General features: G+C 43.9%; 1 protein-coding gene across 1 annotated transcript in view; it reads right to left on the bottom strand.

Annotated features, from left to right (window-relative positions):
- SNX31 (sorting nexin 31) overlaps nt 1-27183 on the bottom strand; it is a 61583-nt gene that overhangs the window by 15132 nt on the left and 19268 nt on the right. The window contains exons 5-10 of the mRNA XM_007465740.1: nt 22960-23070; nt 18567-18657; nt 17517-17604; nt 14146-14215; nt 5690-5782; nt 1478-1681 (exon numbers count right to left, since the gene is read on the bottom strand). Coding sequence (XP_007465802.1) covers nt 1478-1681; nt 5690-5782; nt 14146-14215; nt 17517-17604; nt 18567-18657; nt 22960-23070 — 657 coding nt within the window. The remainder of the gene's footprint in view (nt 1-1477; nt 1682-5689; nt 5783-14145; nt 14216-17516; nt 17605-18566; nt 18658-22959; nt 23071-27183) is intronic.

The following is a 27183-nucleotide window of genomic DNA, read 5'->3' as shown; positions in this document are numbered from 1 at the left end:
GAAAGAGTGGCGCAGAAAGAAGGGCTAGGAGGCTGTGGATTTCATCCAGGCAGGAAATGTTGAGACCAAGCTGTGAGGGCAGAGAGAAAGGGAGAGTTTTGAGGGACAGCAGGGTCATAGAATAGACAGGTCTCTATCAGCAATTAAGTGTATAAGGTGGGGGGAGGATAAATTAGGAATTTGGGATTAACAGATACACACTACTATATGTAAAATAAACAACAAGGGCCTACTGTATAGCACAGGGAACTATATTCAATATCTTATAATAACCTATAATGGAATAGAATCTGAAAAAGAGTATATACATATATATACGTGAAACTGTATCACTTTGCTGCACACCTGAAACATTGTAAATCAACTACACTTCAATAAAAAATTTTCTTAAAAAAACCATGTAAGGTAAGAGAAAAGCCAGAGATTATTTCAAGATTGCTGGTTTGGCAATTAAGGAGTGGTGGTAGAGGTTCCCTTTATCAAGATAGGGAACCCAGGAGGAAGAACCTTAGGATGGGCATGAGAGGGAAAAGATGAGTCTGGTTTGGGGAAAGGTTGAGTTTGAGGTGCCTATGAAACACTTGGTGAAGATGTCAAGAATGCAGCAGGAAATACTGGACTTTTAACCAGTCATCTGTAATTGATTTCAGGGAATATGTAGAGGAAAGATGCTAGAAATGGAACCTCAGGAATCACCAGCATTTCAGGAGTAGTCAGAGGGAGAGGCAGCCCACATTAGGGGAGGAAGCAGGGGAAGTTTTGAACAGGAAGACATGGTTGACTGTATCAAATGCCACAGACAGGCCTAGTACCAAGCCAGCTAAAAAATCCCTGTGGATTTCATGGATTTAGCAACTGGGTATCATGGTTGCTCTAGTAGCATTCATCCTCTACTCGTTAACCTCCATTTCCTGTGTAAAGGGGATAATCCCTCTTAGCTCACTGGGTTATTTTTAAGAACTTAATTAAATAGCAGATGTGGCATTGCCCAGCACAGCACCTGGTACAAAGTAGGCACTCAATAAGTCTGATCAGAAGGCTTTCTCTTGGGAGGAGATGGCAAGGTAGGTACGATGTCAGGGAACCTTAAAAATAGCTCTGATGGGCAGCGTTCAGTTTCCAAGCATAGAGATCTTGTCGGTACTGAGAACGTATTGAGTGCTCAATAAATGGTAGCTGTTATTGCTACTCGTTGTTATTACTTTAAACACCCTTCAAGCAGTAAAGAAGCCTGAAGGTGGAAGGTGGGAAGATGGTTGTCTCTACAGCAAGGGTGGGGAACTTGTACCAGATAATAGACAGGTTTTTACCACTAGGTGATGTTTACTGTGGCTTAGATGCCAGTCCACTCAAGGTACTGATTCGAATGGCAAATCTGTGTCCCCAATGCCACTGTTGTCATCCAAGAACACTAGGATTTTAAAATCATGGGTGGAGGCTTTAAATCATGGGTAAGGCAAGCTGCCAAGATACTCACAAGGAAGGTGACCTGCCAGCACTTCACTCTGTTCATCTGGAAAATGACATCCTGGGTCTGGTTATCAGGCAGGGTTATGCAGCAGCTGATCTCATTATTGCCAACAGAAAGAACGGTCCCACAGCCGGGTTCTGGGTAGTCACAGGTACAGGGATCCAGCTGCACATATCCATAGTGCCACACCTCTTGGGATAGCTCCAAAAACTGCTCCAAAGGAGGGGTGGGGGATGGAGGAAGCAAAAGACTGCTTGAAGCAGATGAAAATCTCGTGTCAGAAGCTACTACCATTCTAATTCAACACATGGAATGGAGTCACAGTGAAAGCACCTTTTTCTTCTGGACGATACAAATGAAGACAATGCCCCTTGTGCTGACGATAAAGGCTGCCCACGTTCATGGTGTGTCCTGCCTCGTTGACCACTGTGTCCCTGCTCCTGTTACAGTGCTCAGACACAGTGGAAATAAAAATATTTGATGTGTGAATGAAGAAGGAAGAAAAGAGTAGAAGGAAATCGAATGAATAGGTAGTTCTCACTTTACCACATGGTTAAGTCAGAAGGACCACCCAGTGACAACCTGGCTCTCTCCCAATCCTTCCCTGAAGTAAGGTAACTTACACCTCCCGTTCAAGGACTACGTGAGCGCTCTCTGATAAAGGGAAACCTGCTGAGACACATGTGGTGAGGGACAGCTGACTCTTGCTACTAGGCGGCAGAGGATTCCAGGCTACTGTCCCTCCCGGCCACACGTTGGACCAGCTCATTGCGCTGCAGCCCATGCATTCAGCTTAGGAGATGCGTTAAGCTGCCGGGCCTCCCTTTGGGTCAGTGGGCAACAACAGAAATGACAGGTTGTAAGTAGATACTACCTACCTGTGTGGGTGGGGACCGGGGCTGAGCAATCTTGCCACAGAGCATTTAGAATAGTTCCATGGCTTTTACTACAAAAGTTGTTTTTTATTATATGGTATAAATCTTTAATTAATTTAAATTAAAATAAATTTAATTTAGTTTATTCTTTGGTAACACCTAAAAAATTTGTAATAAACTCTTGGCTGCAATGCTCTAAAAGAGATGAAAGTATTTGTTTAATTAAAAGTTAAGCTCCATTTCTCAAGGAAGTTGTTGATGAGTAAGTATTTTGCTCAAAATGCTGGCTGGTATTTGCCATTCAAAGGAGGTGCACTGATATTATTGACTGTGTGAAAACCAGAGGACAGAAATCTAAAAGGATTATCTATTTGAAAATTAGTTCTGTTTTTGTTTTTGGCTGTGGCACACAGCTTGCAGGATCTTAGTTCCCCAGCTAGGGGTTGAACATGGGCCCCGGCTGTGAAAGCATAGAGTCCCACCCACTGGACCGCCAGGGAATTCCTGAAAATTAGTTCTTTTAAGAAGTACCTTAAAGGGACTTTCCTGGCGGTCCAGTGGTTAAGACTCTGTGCTCCCAGTGCAGGGGGCATGGGTTTGATCCCTGGTCTTGGAACTAAGATCCTGCATCCTGCATGGAGTGGCCTAAAAAGAAGTACCTTAAAGGGACTTTCCTGGCGGTCCAGTGGTTAAGACTCTGTGCTCCCAGTGCAGGGGGCATGGGTTTGATCCCTGGTCTTGGAACTAAGATCCTGCATCCTGCATGGAGTGGCAAAAAAAAAAAAAAAAAAAAAAAAAATGCCTTAAAAAGATAATTTAACATGTGTAACTACCGAAGGTATGGTTATGTATTTTCATTTAGATCAGGGTTTGGCAAACTTTTTTTTTTTTAAATAAGTTTATTTATTTATTTATTTTTGGATGCGTGGGGTGTTCATTGCTGCGCACGGGCTTTCTCTAGTTGTGGCAAGCAGGGGCTGCTCTTCGTTGTGGTGCCGGCTTCTCATTGCGGTGGCTTCTCTTATTGTGGAGCACAAGGCTTTAGGCGCCCAGGCTTCAGTAGCTGTGGCACGTGGGCTCAGTAGTTGTGGCTCACGGGCTCTAGAGCTCAGGCTCAGTAGTTGTGGCCCAGGGTTTAGTTGCTCCACGGCATGCGGGATCTTCTCGGACCAGAGCTCGAACCCATGTCCCCAGCATTGGCAGGCAGATTCTTAACCACTGTGCCACCAGGGAAGCCCTGGTAAACTTTTCTGCAGAGCCACGTAGTAAATATTTTCAATTGTGGGGGCATATGATCTCTCTCGCAGCTACTAACCTCCTCCACTCGAGCACAGAGGCAGCCTTTGACGATACATGCATGAATGAGCATGGCTGTGTGCCTGTGGACTTCATTTACACAAACAGTGGCCCATGGGCCATAGTTAGCCTCTCTCTAGTTTAGATCAAATGACTGCTCCTTTAGATTAATTTCACTCATTTTCAATTCCAAGTTTTCTTGTACATGTGCATAAAATTAAGCAATAGTTGTTAATGTATTCACTCCATTAGCAGAACTTCACAAACAAATAATGCTGGTTTTATAGCAGTATTCTCAGATGCTTCAAGAGAAAATCATTTGTTAACTTGAATAATGGTTCAATATTTTTTCAAATGAAAAAAAACCCCACACATACCCTGTCCCAAAGCAGTATAGACGAGTCTGACAAACAAGACATATTTTAACAAAAGAAATGGCCTCTGCTTCATTGTGTTACTTTTTTTTATTCTTTATATTTGGCCAACCACTAAAGCATTGATTTTGAACAAAATGCAAAGAAAATTTAGAGGACTAAATTCATATACTCAAAGTGAGGTTTTTAAAAGACCACTATCAAAATATTATGATAAAACCAGGTAAAGCATTCAACATAGAAAATAAAATTTAGGGCTTCCCTGGTGACACCGTGGTTAAGAATCCTCCTGCCAATGCAGGGGACACGGGTTCGAGCTGTGGTCCGGGAAGATCCCACATGCCACGGAACAACTAAGCCCGTGTGCCGCAACTACTGAGCCTGCGCTCTAGAGCCCACGAGCCACAACTACTGAAGCCTGCAGCAGAGCCCGTGCTCCACAGCAAGAGAAGCCACAGTAATGAGAAGCCTGCACACCACAAGGAAGAGCAGGCCCCACTCACAGCAACTAGAAGAAAGCCCACGCACAGCAATGAAGACCCAATGCAGCCAAATAAATAAATAAATAAAACATTTTTAAAGAAAAGAAAATTTGTTTTGTGGCAAAAATACAAATACAAATTTTGGTAGAGCAAAGCAGCATGGTTAAAAACGGCATTCTTACTAAGTTAAGAAGTTTATAGAGCAGAAATGTCCTTAGAATTGGTAACTGTATCCAAAGTAGTAGCAATATGCTATCCATCAAAATAGAAGCTGTAATTATAAAAATTTACAAATACACAGAGAAACTGAACTTCAAAATTTCTCAGACAAAGCTGTGGTGGAATACTAAGGGGGAAAATACTAAATCATAGCAGTATATGCTTTTTCTCTTTTTTTGCAGCTCATCATTAAAATTCTCATGGTAGACTTTGAAGAATTACTTTCTATATCAACCTAAGTATAAATGAGTCCTGTGAATTTGTTGGCATTTTCTTCAAAATCAGTGCTTTGGTGGTGAACACTGGTTAAGTATAAAGGATAAAAAAAAAAAAGACAACACAATGAAACAAAGGCCATTTCTTCTGTTAAAATATGACTTGTCAGACTCGTATACACTGCTTGGGGGAATGTGAGTTGGCACCATATTTATGGAAGTTTTTAAAATGGACATTTAGAAATATATCCTAAAGAATAATAGAACATGTATTCAAAGACAGAGGATGTTGGCTGCTGTGTTCAGGGACTTCCAGCCAGGAACCATACCAGGTGTTGGGAACACACAGAGTATGTATAAATTAGACTCAGCCCTGGGCCTCATGGTGTTCGCTGCCAACGTGATTTATAGCAGCAAACCCTGGAAACAACCCGACTTCCGATAATAGGAAATTGGTTGGCTAAATGATAACATAACTATAAAATGGAATACTCTGTGTCATTAAAAATGATATTAAAGGTCTATATTAATTAACCTGGCGAAGGACTCACAATATATTGTCTGTATTTTTTAGAATCTTTAAACAATAAGCCTTTATTAATTTTATGAAAAGAAAAATCAATGAAGGTATTTTCATTTTTAAAAAGGCCCCATTTTTAGTGCTTCACGGGTTTATAAATTACAGAAACAGCTCAATTCCAGTCTGTTTCTTTAACTACCTTCCAAGAGATTTCTCTTGGTGCAATATTTCATTCACCTTAGTTTGGTTGTCTTCTTTCTGGAGAGCCTCTAATTTCTGCCTCTGTACCTCTGTGGGTTTGGCCCATTCTTTTTCAATGTCCTGTATTGCCTTAAAACAATATAAGTTGTAAAATTAGCAAAATTAACAGAAATGAATTAATCTGACAAAAACATACTCGTGTATAAAAGGCTATAAAAACAGACCCAAGGGTGGGATAGGGAGGGTGGGAGGGAGGGAGACAAAGAGGGAAGAGATATGGGAACATATGTATATGTATAACTGATTCACTCTGTTATAAAGCAGAAGCTAACACCATTGTAAAGCAATTATACCCCAATAAAGATGTTAAAAAAAAAAAAAACAGACCCAAGTGGACACATATAAGGATTTAGCATGTTATAAAGGTTACTTTTTAAATTAGTTGGATGTGGGAAGCAATTTCTCAATGGTTTGGGGACAAGTGGTAGCACTTAGGAAAGAAAATAAAATTAGCTCTTTCCCCACACCACCCAATCCAATAAACACAGATAGGTTAAAGATTTGAATGTAAAAACCATAAAAGAACCAGAAGAAAATAAAAGGTATTTTTATCTGATCTTGTGATAGGAAATACCTTTCTAAGATACAAAGATAAAATGTCATATAAATGAATGTATAATTACATAAAAATATAAAAACTTCTGTATATAAAACCACCAAGAACAAAACTAAGAAGCAAATGGCAAACCAAGGGAAATGACTACATCATATGTGGCAAAGAGGTGATCTTATTTACGTAAACCAACAGTAAAAATGTAAACATCCCTAATAGGAAAGTGGACAAAGGATATGTATCAGCAATTAATAAAAAGGAATTCCAAATGACAAATATAGATTGAACCTCACTAGTAGTCAAAGAATCTGTTTGCCTCTTAAATTGGCAAAGACAAAAAATATATATAATATTCAGAGTTGGCAAGGGTTTGGAGAAACAGGAAGTTTCATATAGATCTGATGCAATTTAAACTGGTAAAATTTTATGGAGGTGACTTGGCATATAAATCTAAAACCACCTATAGGCATGATAAACATAGACGTGGGGAAAATGTACTGATAAGGCTCTTACTACTATTGTTTGTAATACTGAAAATTTTCCAACTATTAATAGTGGCAAACACATGTATAGTGCTTACTATGTGTCAGGAAATGTTCTAATTGCTCTAAAACAAAAGTCAATCCCACCCCCTCCCCCTCTGGTAACTACTAATTTGTTCTCGGTATCTATGCATTTGTTTTTGTTTGGTTTGGTTTGTTCATTTATTTTATCATATTATTTATTGATTATTTAATTTATATTTCAGTGAAATAATATGGCATTTGTCTTTCTCCATCTGACTTATTTCACTCAGCAAAATATGAGTGAAATACAACATGTCCATCCATGTTGTCACAAACGGCAGGATTTCATCTTTTTTATGGCTGAGTAGTATTCCAGCCAAGGAATGCTCAGAGCCACCAGAAGATGGAAGAGGCAAGGAACAGAAACTTCTTTAGCATCCTGAGAGGGAGCATGGTCCTGCCAGCACCTTGATTTCAGACTTCTGGCCTATGGAACTGTGAGAGAATTAATTTCTATTATTTTAGCGCTCCTCCCCGCCCTCCCTGCGTAAAGAAAAAAGTCAACCCTTACAGCCACCCTATGAAATAGGTACTATTATGAAATGCCCAAAAATAGGTGATTGAGTTTAGGTACAACCAAATAATAGCTTATGCTATCATTTAAAACTATATAGAATATTTAACAACATGAGGAAAGTCTGTGATGCATTGATACATGAAAAAGTGTCAAGTTACAAAATACGGGCATAGTAGTAGATCCTGATTTTTTTTTTTTTTTTTTTTTTTTTTTCCGGTACGGAGGCCTCTCACTGTTGTGGCCTCTCCCATTGTGGAGCACAGGCTCCGGACGCGCAGGCTCAGTGGCTATGGCTCACAGGCCCAGCCGCTTCGCGGCATGTGGGATCTTCCCAGACCGGGGCACGAACCCGTGTCCCCTGCATCGGCAGGCGGACTCTCAACCACTGCGCCACCAAGGAAGCCCAGATCCTGATTTTTATAAGACAAAAAATATATATAAAACAAAAGCCAAAAGACCTTGCATCCACACTTAGGAGTCAAGAAAATGGATGTACATATGAGCGAAATGTAGTATATGAAATAAACACATCAAAAAAGTTGAGTTTATATGTATGATCGATTTAAGATTTGGGATGATGTTTACTTTTGTTTTTGAGCTCTTCCATATTTGCATATTTTTATAAGATGAAAACAATCTTACAATTGAGAAACAGTTAAAAGTGAATATACTGTTAGGCCCTTTTTGCTCAGCTTTGGGTAACTGCCACCAGCTAGTTTTCCCAAACTCCAACTCCCTGATGGGCTGCTCAGTTCTGTTTCCTAATCTGCACTGACGATTTAAGCAGAACAACACTGGTCTTAAAGAGAGAAATCACCTGAATACAACTTAAGCCCTCAGCAATTTCTTCTGTGCTCTTCCCTTCTTTTCCTGGCATCCAGCCTCCCTTACCCCTTTATCCCGCCTGGCCCCAGGGCAGGCTCTGAGATCAGCTTTCCATCTCATCAGCTGCATACACTTAGCCTGTGCTATGCTGCCATCAGGCTTTAAAAGAGTTTTCCAGTGGTCCTCAGACTGTTAACATCTCAAGGAAAGAGCCTGAGTCCTTTACCTCAGTGTATCTTGTCCAGTGTCTTACATACAGCAAAACTGCAAACAATCCTTTGCCAATTATCAGCACTTATTTATATCTTAGTGTGAATGTAAGTCTATGCGTTATGTCCCTCGTGTCACTGAAGGACAGGTTATGCCTTATCTCCAAGAGGAGAAAGAAAAGCTGAATAAGTTTTTGACGTTGCTCTTTAGGTTGGAGGGAAGGAGATGGATTTAGAGAGAAGAACTACTATTTGTTGAGAACCTGTTTTACATAAGTTTTCTCATTGACTTTTTCCAAACTGTTCTGTGGGTTAGGAACATTTACCCCCATTTTACAAATGGGTAAAATCAAGGTCCAGAGAGGTTATGACTTTCAAGACAACCCAGTAAGTAAGTGGCAAGGGTTGGATTAAAACCCAGACCTGACCACTCCACCAATCCCTCCTCCTATTGCCCAAAACACTGAATTCTGACCGTGTAGGCAGCTGTACACCCCAAGGCTTTCTCCTCGTTGCCAATTATTCTCAAAACTGAACCTAGATACCACACCAGAATGGAATCAGCATGGGTGTGAGGAAGAAAACACCTTTTTCTTTCCAGAATTCTACTTGATCTTAGAGCCCTGTAAGGACTGTTAGAACAGGGCAACGATGTCAAGGAGAAACACGGCTAAAAATACAAGGCAAACAGCAATCATGGCGGTTAGTATGTAAGTACTAACCGAAGATACATCATTCATCATTAGAAGATCTGGGAGTCTCAAACACAGAGATTTACATGTCCTACAGGAGAGGTAACATAACTGTTTTTGTTTTATACCTTTGAAAACCTTTGCCCCTGATTATGACTTCAGAAGTCATCACTCAAATGTATTATATACAGTACCTCACTCCAGGCAATGAGAGTCAAGTTTAGATAAATGTCTCTATTCAGTTATATGGTTCCCCGAAGACTGACTGATGGAGACTCACGCGGAACCTAATTTTTAAAATTGCATGAAATCACGTAAGTCAAGGTTTTCATGAGCTTCAATCACACATACGCTAGTGCCCCCTGCAGAGGCTTTTGTAGTGAGAAATGGAGAGTGCAGGCCTTTTTAAACAAGGCATCAGCCACTTGGCTCCGGGTGTTTGAGGATGAGTAGAGCAAGGCCAGGGATGTGGGAGCAGATTGGGCCCATACAAGGGCACTGAGCCATGGGGGTATTGGGAGGCTAGTGGTCAGCCCACACTCCCCGTATCGTACCATGGGCCCTGAATGCCCTGAATGCAGGGCTGGGCCTGCCTGGGGGAAGGGGCACCTTTTTCTAATTTGCACAAATTGTAAATGGGCCAGTGGTGGCCCTGCTGAATGTAGGCCCAGAATTGACTGAGCCTTCAGTATTTTTTAGAAAATCCAGAAACTTATACTTTTATACGCAATCTTCCATTTTGTTTAATGTCACTCAAATTTTTAAAAAGAGGGGCTTCCCTGGTGGCGCAGTGGTTGAGAACCTGCCTGCCAATGCAGGGGACAAGGGTTTGAGCCCTGGTCTGGGAGGATCCCACATGCCGCGGAGCAACTGGGCCCGTGAGCCACAACTACTGAGCCTGCGCGTCGGGAGCCTGTGCTCCGCAACAAGAGAGGCCGCGATAGTGAGAGGCCTGCGCACCGTGATGAAGAGTGGCCCCTGCTCGCCGCAACTAGAGAAAGCCCTCGCACAGAAACGAAGACCCAACACAGCCAAAAATTAATTAATTAATTAATTAAAAAAATTTTTTTTAAAGGAGGAAGGAAACATCTTGCGGGAGCCCCCTCGGCTTGTGGGACATCACTGGACACGCTTGCTTTAAAAAAAATTGAGAGTATTCCTTAATGGTTAATTATGATGGCACTGTTATTCATCAGAACTCCTCAGAACTTTTTCCATTAACTTTTTATTTTTTTAATTAATTCATTCATTTTTTTTGCGGTACGCGGGCTTCTCACTGCTGTGGCCTCTTCCGCTGCGGAGCACAGGCTCCGAACGCGCAGGCCCAGCAGCCATGGCTCACGGGCCCAGCCACTCCGCGGCACGTGGGATCCTCCTGGACTGGGGCACGAACCCACGTCCCCTGCATTGGCAGGCGGACTCTCAACCACTGCGCCACCAGGGAAGCCCCCCATTAACTTTTTAAAAGGATGATTGCTTCTCACTCACATATCCTAAGCAGCCAGGATACAGTCTGTGCCCTTGGCCATTCAGAGTCTAGCTAGGGAGATAACTGTGTGAACCAGTATTCACAATACCAGGTGCGGGCACCATAATGGAGGGCAGAACAAAATACCATGGGGGCGGGGAGGGAGAAGTCAAGTAAGGCTTCCCAAAGGAGGCAGCACTGTGGTTCCCTCCCTCCTGCTGGCCTGGGGCCGCCTTTCCATTTCTCAGTGGCTCCGCTCGAATTCAAGGAATGATAATGGCACAGGTTATTATGACATCAACTACAGTTTTTTGAAGATTTTGCCAGGCAAAGAGCTAAGGTTTGAATGTCAGTCTGTTAAAGCTGGAAGAAAAGTTACTTAGAGACTACTATTAGTTCAGTCTCGTCGCTTCGCAGGGAGAAATTGTAGTTCCAGTTTCGGAAGGATGAAGTGACTGTCCCAAGGTCACCCAGAGAGAGAGAGCCAGTGACAGAGCAAGGGATAGAATGCATTTTTGAAACTACAATTCAGTGTGCTTTCCATGAAACCATCTTTCCCCCAGCTATAAGAGGAGGAGACACCATCGATAGCTCTCTGGTTTACAACTCCTTAATAAAGACAGGTAAATATCGTATTATGATGCTAGCAGTTCCTAACTCTCACTACTCTGTATCCCTGGAAACCATGCCACAGAAACAATATTGGAATTAGGTGATGCATTCTCAATGAAGGATGTGCTGGCAAATAAACCAGACACTAATAATGTATCATAACAGCAAGAATACAGTGGCGCAGAGCCTCAGTAAACATTTAAAATGGTAAATTATGTTCCAGCTCATGTAACAGGGGTGTAAGTACACTGAACATGGCTATACATGGATCAAAGTGGGATATGAAACGAGCTCAAAACTATATGCTAGCCATAAAAAATACCATAGTGAACATTAACTATTTAATAAGTGATATTTTGATTTGCCTTCTTAGAATTTAGAAGAGTTTCGTGGAAATCATTTACTAGATGGTCTTGGTCTCTTAAAAAATCACCTAAGGAGAAATGTGTATTAAGGTTGTGAGTCCTGTGACATTCTGGCTGCTGGGGTCTGCTGTGTCTGTTCAGTCATACACCCAGGTTCTCTGCCCTGTGCTGAAAAAGCCAGGGTCCCTGTGTGGAGTTGGTGGTCTAGTGGGGGAGATATATACACGAATGATGCTCTACTTTGTCAAACTGACGATTCCGTTGATTTTACAATACGATGGTCTTGTGTGACACTAAGAAAAAACACTGCCAATTGAATTATAACACAGTGCCATGTGGCAGTCCTGTGCAGTGCATGAACTGCTGCTCATGCCAGTCTCTCCCGGCTGGTAATTGCTTTCATTTCTTCTGAGGCATGTGGCAAATTCTCTCACCTTCAGCAGCACTGCTCAGCCTGTGCTAGGCAGTCCTTTTGCTTAATCTTAGTATAAAATGGATCGGTTTCCTCTCTCTGGGAACATAAAGCACCTGGTTGTTGCTTTGCGAGAAAATGTGAAACATGGAACTGCGGTCATTTCTTCAAAGATGAACATTTGCTTTTCCAGTATAAAAGGGAAGCCTGCCACCCACTCTTTGCCTCTCTGTGTAAGCAATAACTCCCATTCCATGCGGAATCATACTCTATGAAGTAAGTTTAAATGACAATTGGACTCAACACATATGTCAACAACACACCTAATCCAACTAAAGGGAAAACAGTATGAACAGCTATGTATCAGTTAGCTATTGCTGCATAACAAACGACTCCAAAATGAAGACTTGCTTAAAATAATCCAATTAAAGCAATGTAATTGCTTAAAACAAAACCAGAAGTCACCCAAGGAAGTATGTGCTTTTCCTCTTCTATGCTCTTTTGTAAACCAAAGCATCAAAATCCACCCTTTCACTTTTTTTGCCACAACCAAAGTACTGCAGGAGGTTCTATCAATGTTTCCTTGTCCCCTTGCAAAGCTCATTAAAAGTAATGTCTGACCCGACACTTCTCCCCTCTCTTCAATTTTACCTCCTTAGTTTATGAAAAGCCACAGAGTACAGCAGCTTAGAACCGCACTACATAAAAGCCACCTGCAAATGTGTTAAATCCCTTTTCTAAATCCTCCACGTCTAAGCCTACTCAATCCTTTGTCAGCAAACGTTATTTTTTCTTTTTCTTAAAAATGCAGGTGGTACCAACTGCCTGACAGAATTATTATGAAGCTTAAATGAAACAATGCATTTAAAACAGTTAGTACTATGAGGGGCCCGCCAGGAGGCTTAATGCTAAGGTCATGCTGGGAATAGTTCTAGTTTCCAGAGATACAGCAGTGAACAAAACAAATTCCCAATTTCATGGAGAAATCATTCTAGTAGGGACAGAGACAGTAAACAAAAATGTTATATATAGTGAAATGGTGGAAATGCTAAGGAGATGATAAAGCAAGTATGTCAGGATGTGGGGTTTAGTCTGAGGGGATAGAAAACCGTGGGAGGGTTTGAACAGGCCAGGAATTCGACCCACCATTCTGCTGCTTGAGAACAAACTGAGGGATAACCTCATGGAACACCTTAAAAGAAGTTTCCAGACCTCCCTCCCACAACTGGCAAGCCAGGCCTGGGAAAGGATCAGGCCTCCGAAGATGCTGCCTCATGAGGGTGAACAGTGGCGGGGAGCTGGGGAAGCAGGCAGGAGCTGAGATGGGGGTAACCAGTGGTGCATCACAGAGGCAGCCTCTGCTGACCACGGCTGAGCAGAGCCTTCCCCACATTAAGTCGGGCAAGGAAAGGAGGCCAAACTCTAAATTTACTTTTCTGGAGACTGAGGGGCAGGGGTAAGGCAGGACCGACTACATAATTTGCAGGGCCTAGTACGAAATGAAAATGCAGGGTCCCTTGTTAAAAAATTAAGAATTTCAAGATGTGACAGCAGAGCATTCAACAAGCCTGGGACCGTCTGAGCACAGAGGGCAGGGGCAGTGCAGCCCCACAGGCCACTTGCCCATGAGGCTGGCCCCGGGGGCGGGTACGCTACTTGTTGGTTTAGGGAAAAAGAAGATTATGCTAAAGTGAGATTTAGGGGCCATGCGTGACTTTAAATTAGCAGGGATATCCTTTCCGGGCTCATGTAAATTAGCCTAGGTGATAGAGTAACAGCTGCCAATTCGGAGAGATTGTTAGAATGGGGTAGAATTCTTCTCCCTCTAAACTCTACTTCTTTAAAAATATTTATCTATTTATATTCTATTTATTTAGTTACTGTGGTTAAAATATACATAACATTTATCATTCTAACCATCTATAGGTATACAATTCAGTGGCACTAAAAACACTGACAATGCTGTGTAACCATCACCACTCTCTATACCTAAACCTTTTTCATCATCCCTAGCAAAAATTCTATACCCGTTAAACAATAAAGCCTCCCCTTCTCCCAGCCCCGTGTAAGCTCTATTCTACTTTCTGTTTATATGAATTTGCCTCTTCTAGGTATGGAGGTAGAATTCTGAACTGCAACACGTGTTCTGTAATGGTTTCAAACTCAAAAGGCCTATAGTATCTGGTGTTCTGATAGCTCTTGGTTCGCCTCACCTGCATGTAGATCAAATCTACAGCTGCTCTGCAGTCCATCAGCCTGGAGTCAAGGGATGGGTCCAGGTACCTGCATGATTCAGGAGCGTTCAGTTAATTCATGACACGGCTAATGGGCACACCTGGGAGTACATGCTCTCTGAAGTGGTGGTCCTCGACGCCTTGAACCAAGGCCCCCTCTTCTAGCAGAGCCACAACCCTCTGCTTGCCTAGTCTTCAACTGTCCTTCCATCTCTTCTGTTTCCTATTGTCCTTATATTGTAAGCTTACCTGGTGGGCTCTGAGAATAGAAATGCAAAAAAAAAAAAAGCTTGAAGGGAATGGTGCACATCACTGTTCACACCCAGCTCCCCTCTTGGCCACCAAGTCTTCACGCCCTCTCCCCACCCGCAATTCCTGGCATAACGATCTGCCCTGTACCCACATCTATATCACTGCCCGGTACCCAGGCCACGTCATCTCAGGCAGTGACCTCCTCACCAGACTTTCTGCCTTGGTTGTGTTCCCTCAGTCCCACACTCCACATTCTAACTGGAGTGGTCTTTCCCAAGTAACTTTTCAGACTCTCATAGTCCCAGGAGTTAGAGCATTTATCCTGGTTGCTCCCAAGACCCCAATGTCATTTCCAGTTCCATCTCTGGCCTCTCTCCCCTCCCCCACACTCTACATTCCAACTCTGTTTTCTCTTCTCTCCCTCCACCCCGAAGACCACCCGCCTCAGCAGCCTCCTGCCCGGCCTTACCCGCCTCTCCCACAAGCTTCATCCTCAGGTGCCCTCCTCTGGTCCCTACTCCTCAAGTCTGTGTTAGCAACCCCACCCCCACATCCGTGCTTCCTCAGCACGCTGAGTTTATCCTGATTGCTGCTCTGATCAAGCTGATCTTGACACCAGGTGTGAAGACCCCTTAGATCAGTGCTGGGTCCTATTCAGACTTGCCCCTCTGGACCTTGGCAAAGGGACTTGCAAATAGCAGGGCCTCATGTCAGTCTAACAGCTCTAGAGTCGTCAGGATGAAGTGAAGTTCCAAGTACTGTGTGAGCCCAGTGGCATGCTAAGAACCGACAGAAACCACCAAGAGAGGGTGTGCCGGGGCTGGTCCATCGCCAGTCTGAAGGCACAGGTGAGCAGAATCAGGGCACTCAGCAATGGAGGGGGCGGAGACAGTGGGATTCGCACAGACCAGGAAAAGGATGAAAATGTCGCTTGAAGATCAGCTTCATTCTAGGGGCTGGGGAGGAGAGGCTGAAGTATTCCCCCCTGTGTTCCACTTAGTTATTTCACCCCTTCTCCCCAGGTGCCCTGTGTGGCAGAGAATAGCAAGTGTTGCACCGGAGTTGGAGAACTCCCAGACCCACCCCAGACTGGGGCCCTGCGAGGCCAGGGCAGGTACCCTCTGGTCTGGAAGGAACTATAGCATCTTTGGAGAGATGCACCAGGGAATTCACAGACAGAGAAAAATCCCTGAAACTTGACTAGGTCTCACTGCTGGGCCTCTCCAGCTGGGAATCCCACAGCTAGTGTTAGTCAAGCGAGCCTCCCTGCTCCAACCCAATAAGACCTCACTCTGGACAGAGGGCCAGGCACCTGCGGGATCCTTTCTCCAGGCTCTCCCCTTCCAGTGACCTCATCCTCAGCTCTAACAGCTGAAGTGGGACCTCCTTTCCTCCCAGTTCCCAGGAGCAAAGGCAATCTGCCCGGATCTGAGATACAGGCTGGTGATGGGGTAGACATTTTGTCTTGCACTTATGATTGAGACGTTATCTATCTAATGAAGACATAGGCAAAGCCCAATTTCCAATTCAAGCCTCGAGGTGAGGGACAGAATCCTCATCTCTTCTTTGATCTCAAGTTCTCTGGAGAGCCCATGGACAAAACAGTCTAAGCCCCAGGGATTTGGGTGGTGGTGGTGGTTACTATTATCATCATTATTATCATCAATATAACAATAATAAAGATGACCAAAATTTATTGAGCATATAGGATTACTTCATTTAACTCTCACTATAATCCTATGAGATAGACCCTATTATTATTATTTCCCATTTTATAGATAAAGAAACTGAGGCTTAGAGAGCTTGAAAAACTTGACTAAAGTTCAGCTAAACCCTGCAGTTCACATGCTCAGATCCCAGGAACAACTATGCTTAGCCACCTGTTATTATGGGCAGCTTCCAGAAGAATAACTACTCTCTAAACTCTCAGAGAGAACTGCATCCTTTTCCCCTTCTCAGGGCTCCATGCCACCGGTTTTGACCGTTTCTCAGAATACTTTTGAATAGCAGTATATGAACTTCTAGCCTTGGTGGGAATCCTCCAGAATTCAAAGCCACAGCCTGGAGCTCTAGCAAGGCATCACAAGGTCAAGATATCTACTATTCCTCGATGTCAAAATGCCTTTCTTTAAAAACCTCTGTGTTCAGATTACAGATTAACTGGGCTGGGCAAGAGTGAGCCAAAGAAGCAATCCAATACAGCCACAGTAATAAACATTGGGAATTACAGGTTCATTCCCCCATTCCCCCATTGTTATTTTGTTTGTTCTTCAGAGGACCCCTTGTTTCTGCGAGAAATAAAAGTATTTTCTGCAAAAATACTGCAGATTTTTTTCCTAGATTGTGTCCTATCAACCTAGGAAAATATGTCTGGCTCTAGTAAATAAGCATGTATTGTTGGAATCCTTTAGGAATATAAACCAAATACGTAGAGTTCAAATTCACTGTGGGGGAATTCCCTGGGGGTCCAGTGTTTAGACTCTGCATTTTCACCGCGGGGGGCGGGGGTGTAGGTTCAATTCTTGGTCGGGGAACTAGGATCCTGCAAGCTGTGCGGCATATGGCAAAAAATAAAAATAAAAAATAAAAGAAATAATTCACTGCGAATCGGCTGAGTTCACTCTTTGCCTTCAGGGAATACCACAGTTCAACAGATAAAGCAGACTTGCTTGTAATCATCAACAAAGTCCTTCAATTAAATACAGTCAGTCATCTATTCCAAAGCAAACACACGACCTATAATTCCTCACCATTACCTGCTTCAATCCCCAATCCACCTACCCACAGCCTTACCTTCATGGCTACCACCCTCATGATAATATCCCTCAAGCTTTTAACTTGAGACCAGTGAAAGTCATCCTCAACGTCCTACTCTTTAGGACAAATGTTCTGGTTCATTCGCTCCCTTCTCTTCTTCATTGCTTTCCTGGACCTTCCCCAAGCTCCTGAGCTCCCTGGAGCTGTCAGGCTGTGAGCTGGATGTGGGAGATTCTGACAAGCTCTGATCTGTGAGCTGGATGTGGGAGATTCTGACAAGCTCTGATCTGCAAAGCTAAGATATCCTGAGATACCTTCTGTCACAGTAAATGCTTACTCACCACTTCCTGAGTGCGACCTTGAAGTTTTCCACTTCAGAAGTGCGAAGGCTAACATAAGGGAGCTCAAAGTCCACCAATTTTTTAATGACTAGAGAAAGGGAAGAGAGTCTTATTGGTTGAAACAGCACAGATAGTTTTCATACAGTGCAGTGCTTTAAAATGATAAAATAGAGCATTACTATTGGAAGAATAATTAACACTGTCTTGCATTTATATGTAATTTTTAACTTTCTGAAGTTCATTTTAAAAATAAGTAGCATTTGATCCTCATAAAAGACCAATGGCTTGAGTAGGGGACATTTTCACTGTGATACAGATGAAGAAACTGGGATCCAGAGAGGTCCAGTGCCTTCACCAGCACAGCACAGCTCCTGGTGGCTGAGCTAACTTCCACCTCCAAATCACCTCCCCACAGCTTCTGAGGACATATGTAAACTACTCGAAGACAACTGATGCCATCTCACAACAAAAAAAGTTGTAATATCTAGAAATGCACTGTAGAGAAAAGCAAAAGCTATATGAAACAATGTCATTGGTCACCATCTCACTGCATGTATATATTTTTAAAGAACCTAAGAACTTATTTATATCATCCACATTTCATAGCAAATATTCCTTAACAAGGAGATATTCCTTAACAAGGTCTGATGGGATCTGCTGATGCCCGGAGTCCAGCACTCCATCCACAAGGGGGTTGTGGCGTGGCTGGAGAGCAGCCCCCAGCGTGCAGGGATAAAGGTGCACCGGACAGCAGCGCTAGGGCTCAGGAGGCACAAGAGGAAGTGTGGTTACTGGAGAGAACTGATGTCTTGTTCCTGACCACGCTGCCCCTCTGGAGCTGCTCAGCCCCAGCTCACCTTGAACAAAAGGCACAGCCCCCATCCCCAAATGTCCGGTTCGGGGGCCGAAAGTCGTAGTAGAGACCACACACTGCGGCGTTCCCCTGGGGGGTGACTGGTCCCTCAGCTGCAACCCCTCACCTCCTGGCTGAGTGCCTGCCCACACCTGCCCACCCCATCTCAGGCTGCCTGCATTTCCTTCTCTCCTTACCAGACAGCTTGCCCTCTTTGTAAGACCGAGTGAGAAATAGTCCAAAGTATCCCAGCAGCTCCTGACACAGTCCAATTTTGTGTGATACCACCTTTAACCAAAGATGAGAAAAAGGAGGGAAAAGTTAGGAGTGTCCGCCTGTAAATAGCAATAAGAAGAGCTTTAAGGGGCCAGTGGATATTAAGAGAAATCTTTCCCAAATCTAAAAAAGGTATATACCCATTTTAGAAAATTTAGAAATTTTAAAAAATTACAGTGAAAAAAATAATAATCAGTCCATCCAACAATGGACATGAAATGGCCCCAGCTGAGACTGGTTTGTCCCATCTGGGATAAGGACTCGTCTCCCAGATTGGTTTGGCCTCTATTGTCCACTGGAGGGCAGTAGCCATTCTCCAGGATCATCAGCCCTTCTGTAATACCTGCCCCTGGGGCCCACACTCCAATTTACCTTCCTTGGGGGCTGGATTACCAGATATTGGGGAAAGGGATGTTCCCCACCATTGGCTGGCATATAAAAGTGTACAGGCTAATGTCTGCCTATGACACTCCAGGCCTGCTTCTCTCTGATGTCTGCTGTGATGCTCAAGTCTAATTTGTGTGGCTTTTGCTCAGTGAAACCTCAGATCCCGGGCACAGGCTGCCCTCATTTCATATTCCTCTTTGACCTTTACCTCAAACAGCTTTCATTTCAACACCAGTGTTTTCGTTTTTACCAACTGGTCATGAGGCTGTAACCTCGAAACATTTCACATCCATTCACCCTCCCTTAGTAGGAACATTCATGTTCCACAGGTTCTTTCCCTCTCCGCTCGGCCAGCCCACCCCCTCTTTAAGGCTGGGTTCCTTGATGATTTCTTTGCATATCTAGTCTGAATTCGCTAGATCACCTCTGCCACCCTCTGTGTGGGGGTCCACCTGGCTCTGTGCGTGAGCTGACCCTTTGACCATGGCTCCAAGTTCTCAAGGTGGCAGTTGTACCAGGCTGAAAGGGGTACGTACTCTCTTGTCCGAGGCCTGTAAATTACCTTGGGAGACAGTCTGATTAGGTGGATGGTATGAGTAGGTGTTCTCAGCATAGCTCTGAAAATAAAGAAGAGCCTGAGAACTTTTCACAACTTTTACTCAATGTTTATCCCCGCTCTCTTTTCTACCTTACTCTCTTCCCCATGCCCTTGCAAAACAAAAACAAAAACAAAACAAAGCAAAGCCCTGAACCAGAACACAGGGCACCTCTGTGTGTGGGGCTGAGTGTGCACCACTGGTAACAGATTGCAAAGTCATCTCCCCCTAGAGTAAATATGAACCCATGCCCACTCAAATTAGATTTCTCTCTTCTCTGACTCATTCAGTGAAAACAGCAAGCTTACAAGCCAAGGAAGAGAGAGGAGTGGGAACGGAGACACTTTCTATCATTTATAAAGACATAAATACAGACTCCTTTTGAGGAGGAGAAAGCAGCACAAAGAGACACAATAGTATTTCCTTCTTAGCAAATGTTAATGATGCTTCAGAACACAAACACCACCAATACAACTACATTAGCACAAATGCATAGAAAGCAAAAAAGAGATTTTAGTTTGTTGCTGGTCCTTAAAGAGCCCATCAGGATGGCTGGAGAAGCAAAGTGAGCGTGCTGACAAGTATGCTTGAGAAGATACAGCCAATAATTTTTAATTACAAAATGTACGTTACATTTTTATGTCAGCTAGAGAATTTCCCAGCCCCTGGAAGAGAATTCACATCTGTGCCTGGCCAAGTGCTCACTTTACCTTATACAGAAACTCCTTTAATTCATTTTACCTCCAGTGCTAATGACGTCCCTGCTATGGATCTGAATTTCTCACGAGCCAATGTGATGGAAGCGGGGAAATACATTTTTCTGAGGTTAATGAACCTCGTTCAACTCCTGCTATCAGTTACCAGGGGAACTGGACAAAACAAGCGGCACTACTGTGGAACCCTAGCCTTACTGCCCTACTCAATACTTATGCAGCACTCCCTCTAACATCATACTAATAATGATAAAGAACCATACTCACCACTGCTGATGGATTGTGAGCTATTGCTATAATTACCTAGACATCATTTCAAAAAATTAAATAACTTGCCCAAACTCACATGTAGCAGCTCTGAAATTTGAATCTGGGACTTGTCCTAACCCCAGCAGATAGGAGACCCCATACTCCCACCAGCAGCCAACTTCAGCTACAGTCATGTCTAGTTTGGCCAGCAAGCCCAGTGTGTGTAAAACATGTCAATAATGGTGTCCTTGGGCAGGACAGCTGCTCTCCGGTTCTCTGTAGGCCTAACCATTTCCAAATGAGCTTATATCCTACAGCTGCACCTCTGACTTACCTGCCTGGCCACGGAGTACCTGAGTTTGTGGTCCCCACCCTCACTATTACTGTCTCCTCTTTCTATTATGTGTCTATCTCCCACTTCGTAAGTCCTGGGAGGGCAATTTAGGGAACTGTGTTTTGTGTTTTGGGGTCTCTTGGTATAAATCCACTCAGGTGTTAAGCATCAAGGGCTCTTGATAATTTCTAGAAAGATCATTCTAGAAATCAGTACAGATTAGCAAGACTGGAAGCAGGGAGATTAGTTTGGGAGTGGCTAGGGGCACGGGGATGAAGAGGAGAGAGACTTGGGATGTAGTGTCAGTAGGATTTGGGGGGTGAAGGAGGAGGACCCAGGGTAACTTCTCAACGGATGGCCTCAGCAACCAGGTGGCTGCTGATACCGTGCAACCAGGTCACAATCCTGCAGCCAAGAAAAGGGTGTATGTAGTGACTTTAGTAGGAAGAAAGGTGCAAAATAATCACTCTCGAGCAGAGCAAGATCTAGAGAAGGAGTATTTCCTAATCTGGGGACTCAACCAGGAGGGCGTAGGTGGCCTTAGATCTCCAGGCTGGGAAGGGGAGCCATAATGCAGGAGGAAGGTCCCACAGTCTCAGGTAGAGGCAGGCTCTAGAGCTGGGAGCCCGGCAGGGAGTACTTCCGGTCATCGGCTCAGAAGGTGGCAGACACCAGGACCCCAGCACAAGAAATTTCCGTCCTTGGAAAGGTCCTAGAAACTTTCCGACTTCCTCCTGTTTATGACTTCTTATTCTCCCTTGAATGTTTCTCTGGAGGATTAGAATTTGTGAAAGAAATTCAATCTAAATGGAATCGGAGGATATAAGATGGAAAGCCCCACAAGTGTGCCTCAGGAAGACAAGACTTAAGGTCTGAGAGGCTGATTTCCCGTAAATGCCTAATTCACAAAAAACAGATAATATTGGAATTTTCTTAAATGATAGGGAGTTAGTCCGGGGTTGCCTCATATCAGCCTTGGGAAATTTTGCTCATGGTTTCCAGAGACCCAAACAAGATATGACCCAGGTCAGGTTGGTCTCACAAAATAAGTGGAATTGAGCTTTGTTTGTGTGACCAGACCGGTTTTGTCTGCTGGGGGAATTTTCAAATCTGGTCTCCGTTTGTTTTGATTTTAGTAGACTCTAACTGAACTCTCCCTTCTTTACATTCCCAGCCCATAAATAAAGCCTCCCCCAAACCCTCAGCGGACACGCCAGCAGCCTTTCCAGCTTTCACGTCCCCAGCTGCAATTCCTCTGCTATTCCTGAACACACTCATCTTCTTGACAATTTTGAGCTGCCTCATTTTACCTTTTTATTTAAGTTGACAAACTAAAACCCTCCAAAGGCAAGGGACCTGGGAGCTGGCCTTACAGCAGTGTGTGGGTGAGAGAAGACGGAGTCCTCTCTGAAGCCCAGCTCGAGGAAGGAAGGGCCTCAGGGACAGAGCTGGTAATGGCTGCATCTGGAGAAGGAAGGATGCTTTCTGGGTCTCGTCCTCTGAGTCCTCAGAGAACCGACCAGAACTCGGTTCTGGCCCTGTGGACCCAGAATTAGAAGTGCTGGGCATTGGTTTCAGGGGTTTTCCCCTGTGGGGGAGGAGGGACCACTCTTTCTGGCTTTGACAACCCCACTGTCACTGTCTGCCAGAAGCTGTCATCAGCCCACCTGGGTAGTCTCATCTGGGCTCCACCCTCCTTCCTGCTCCCGAGTAGGGATATCCCGTAATAAAGCACTTGGCATATGTGCAGGGCACATCCCTGGCTGAGTTCCAGAGAACCAACAACAGCCTTAGCAAGGACCTGGAAAGTTGATGCCCACAGAGGGGGAAAAAAACCCAAAGAGACCCTGGGGATTGGCTGTAGCTGAGATTCCTCCATCAGTCTGTCAGAAGAAGCCAGCATCTCTACAGATAAGTCATCCAGAGTAAAATGATAGGCAGGAAGCTTCTGGAAGGTAACCATATCCTAGTCCCTGCCTTCAAACAGAATGACTCCTAAATTCAGTTCTGGGGCTGGAATTTGGATAGAATTTACCTCTAGGACTCTTTCGGCAGTATCTGATGTTAGAATTTCGACTTTAATGCTCCTTCCATCAGGCAGAAATATATCCAGAGACGCTTTCTTGGTAGTGATGCTAAATGTGTCCTATAAGCAAAAGGAAGCACAATAAGCTTTGGTGCCCTTCCGCGGGGCACATTGATGCAGGAGACAGTCATCTTCCTCTCTGTGGGCCCTTGGGGCATACAGTATCCAAAGCAAATGAAAGCCAAGTGCAGAGATTTGGGGGACTGGTTTTGGGGGTGGGGTGGGGGTGAGGAGAGGGTGGAGAGGAGCTCAGGCAAAGCAATGACATGAAGCTTGAATAATTTCCCAATAAACAAGGCATCTGCCTTAGGAAAAAAGCTTTTGAGAAAATCATCCACATGACTCTTGGTCATCCCAGATTTTAACTCTCATATTGAATATTGCCAGGCATCCTTAAAAGTTTGTAATATGTGCTAATTTATGGTTCTGCTGCAGCAGAACTCTGAAGCTGCAAACTTTGAGGCCTGTGTGGGGATCAGGTCTCTATCTGGTGAATGGGGCCCCAGTTAAGGGGCCAACACCCCAGCTCAGCACAGCCCTGCCTGCACTTTTGCATTCTGGTCTTCCCATGCAATACGTTCACTTCTCTCCTAGGCATTTAGAACGGCACTAGTGATGTGTCATCCTTGGGAGAAATGAGAAAAGAGCCATTCAAATCATTCTCTGTGTTCTGAGCCTGCTGTATAAGCCAGAATATTAGTGATTAGCAACACAGTGTGTGGGGATGGGGACCGGGGGTATGGGGGGAGAGGCAGTGTCTCTTTTTAGTGACCAGAAAATTTACATCCAGGTCACCTCCTTCCTGGTATCGGTTTGGGGGTGGGAAGATCCTGATGACTGATCAGAAGATTATTGGGGGATCACGGGGTTGGGGCTCAGGTCAGCTGACCAGGTGAGACCCCTTTCCCCTCAACAGGCAGCACTTCGCCCTCCTTAGTCCTCCTGACCACCCCCTGCCATTCACAGACACAGCGGATTAGGCACCAGGCTTTGTAGGGAACTGGGAAATCCAACAGCCCAATCGCACTGCTCAGGTACCTCAAAAGGTCCATCATGTTAGTGACAGGCTTATTTTTTCCTAATTTTGTTATCCAAGGGCAAGCTTTGACTTTAAATCTTAACCACGCCTGCCCTGAACCCACTTACTTACAATCACTAAATGTCTATGATTCTGAACCTAAGTACTTTAGAAGAGAAATGCTGCTGTTTCCCAAATTCAAAGGGTTCGTCCACAAAAGCAGCAGTTTGTGAATGTGTTATATCCACATATACAGGCAACTTGTAGACACAGCATCTCATTTATGAGTAAATATACTATCTATGTATTTATTACATACAAATATATTGTTAGATCACGATACTGATAATTGGGCTCTGTGCTACCTGCTTCACATATATTGAGAGTAGCGCGTGTAATTCTCATAACAACTCCATGAGGGATATACACTTATTAAGCCCCCTTTTTCAGCTGAAGCACAAGACTACAAAGGTTAAATTACTCCTCCAGGACATACTGCTAGTTGGTGGCCGAGGCAGGATTCAAGGCCAGCTCCTCGTGACTCTACAGCCTGGGCTCAACTAGGTTGGACTTATCCCCTGGCTGGTCCAGCATTGCCTTGGAGTGAATGTTTGTGTCCCTCCTCCCCCATTCAGGTTCGTGCCCTAACCTCCAATGTGATGGTATTCGCAGATGAGGCCTTTGGGAAGTGAGTAGGGTTAAGTGTCCCTCATGATGGGATTAGGTTCCTTGTAGGAAGAGACACCACAGAGCTTGCTCTCTCTGCAAACATGCACAAAGAAGAAATTTATTTCTCACAGTTTTAGGAATTTCTGTTCTTTAAGATTCCCAGTTATGGCAGCCTGAGCAGACTAATGTATCATAACAATCAGAGTGCCACCTCCACTCTCAAAAGTGTCCGAGTTTGGATAAGTTATATGGCTGCCATGTTACTACCATAGTACCAGCAATAAGGAACCATGTTATGCTGCCCCCTCCATGTACAATAAGTGTCTGTCTGCCTGAGTCAGTCTGCCACTTATTGATCACTGTGTTGGTCACTTTTCAAACAGTCCTTTGGCTTCTCCCTGTCAGTATTAGCCTCCAAATCAGCAGATGCTAAACCAACCACCTGCCAGGTTTTCCCTTCAAGCATCCAGTGCTGGGACAACCCACCTCCTGGGATCCTGTGAAAATCACTCCAAGCACTCCCAGAGCATGTCAGGGGCACTGGTTTCCCACCTCCATAGCACAGGCCCTGAGCTCTCCCTACACAACCTCAACCATACTTTCTTCACTTCTACCTTCCTGGGGGAATTCTGACAGATTTCCCCACTTCCCCTGCAGTTATGATAACTGCTAACAGTAGGGCTCCCAAGACCCCATATCTAGAAGAGTAGTCAAGGGTCAGGGGTTTCCCCAGAGCAACTGTTGCAAACAGTCCCTTTCTATGTATACCTTTGCCTAGGTCTTAGGTTCTTAAAGGTATCTGGCTTCACAAACACTTCTTACCTCCGAGGAAAAACACTCTTGAAACGAACGAAAAGATGTCATTGCCTTTGGATATGATTTAAGGAAAAGCTACCATTAATTTGTTACTTTAGTGCAACTCCCAACTCAAACTATATTGCAGACCAATAGATATCTAAATTATATAAACAGTTAAAGTCATAGAAACGCATATCCATATTAAATTCTTCTGCAAAAGAAAAGTGAGGAAGCAGATTGCATTGGTAGAGTGGGTCAGATTATAGATGGCCCTGAAATCAGACACTTGAGAATTTTATTTAAAAAGGCAAAAGGGGGGCTTCCCTCGTGGTGCAGTGGTTGAGAGTCCACCTGCCGATGCAGGGGACGTGGGTTCGTGCCCCGGTCCGGGAAGATCTCACGTGCCGCAGAGCGGCTGGGCCCGTGAGCCATGGCCACTGAGCCTCCGTGTCCGGAGCCTGTGCTCTGCAACGGGAGAGGCCACAACAGTGAGAGGCCCGCATACCGCAAAAAAAAAAAAAAAAAGAAAGCTGGATCCTCGTCCCCCCTAACAGGCAGTCAGTGGATAATGTCTTCAAATTGAAGAACAGGGGAAAGAGATGTATATCATTAACCTCTAGATATTTAAATATCTAAAGAAAAAGCTAAAAGATTTGAAAGCCATTGCCTCTGGAAAGCAGGAGATGGTTATAGTATAATCCTTTCTAGCACTATTTTACTTTTAAATCCTTTTTAGCACTATTTCACTTTTAAAACTATCAGCACATTTTGCTTTGATTAAAAAAATAAACATTTTTAGAACAATATGGTAAACAGGAGAAATAAACCATTGAAAAACCTTTGTATTATGAGATAAAAGCAAGTGAACAACAGATAAAACATTTGCAGTGGTGATCAAGGAGGAATTTGGCTCTATTTGTGATAGTTGAATTTTACTTGTACATATATAATTTATAAAATGTAAAAGCCATACAAAAACGCAATTAGAGGAAAAAAACCAAAGTGGTGGGTTCAGATTGTAGGAAAACAAAACTTAACTCATCTTGATCTAGGGCAGGTCAGGAATTAAAACACACAATTCACAGTAGTAAACGGAATGCATTTATCTTTAAGGCACCTCGAAATCCTCCAATACCATGGGCTGCCTTAACACATTTTGAAACATGTGCTAATTCTTTTCAAGTGGAATGTAACACCCTGAGAAATATGTTTAATTTATCAAAGAAGCTCCATCAGTGTGCTTTATTGATATTCTGCTCTGAGGCAGAAGAATGTCTGGTAGCCACGGTGCTTATCCTGAGCTTTATTAACCAAGAAAATCCATATTTGGACTCGCCAACCTCTAAATTTCTATCACACTTAATAATTGGCCCTAATCATTTCACTCCAAGGGACACGGAAAACATTCTTAAGAGGAAATGGGGAAACAGTCATTTCCCAGAGCTATGGTGGGCAACACTTCCCAGATACATAAATTGCCCCTAACTTCCCAAGTATACAAAAGCCATTCCAAATACCTTCTTAGTCTCCTTTTTCTCAAACATGTTGTCCACACTTTAGATTAAGAACCAGGAACATAAAAAGTCTTTAGTCTAAAGACTTTGGTTTTGCCTTTTCAAAAGTCCCTTCATCTCAGAGGCAATTGCAGGGCAAAAGCACAGAGCATGGTAAGTCGGGGGAGGGGGCGG

This window comes from Lipotes vexillifer, unplaced genomic scaffold (assembly GCF_000442215.2).
Source record: "Lipotes vexillifer unplaced genomic scaffold, Lipotes_vexillifer_v1.1 scaffold10, whole genome shotgun sequence".
In the NCBI taxonomy this organism is placed as follows: domain Eukaryota; kingdom Metazoa; phylum Chordata; class Mammalia; order Artiodactyla; family Lipotidae; genus Lipotes; species Lipotes vexillifer.
The sequence above is the reverse complement of the archived record's forward strand: the minus strand, read 5'-3'. Positions and strand labels throughout refer to the sequence as shown.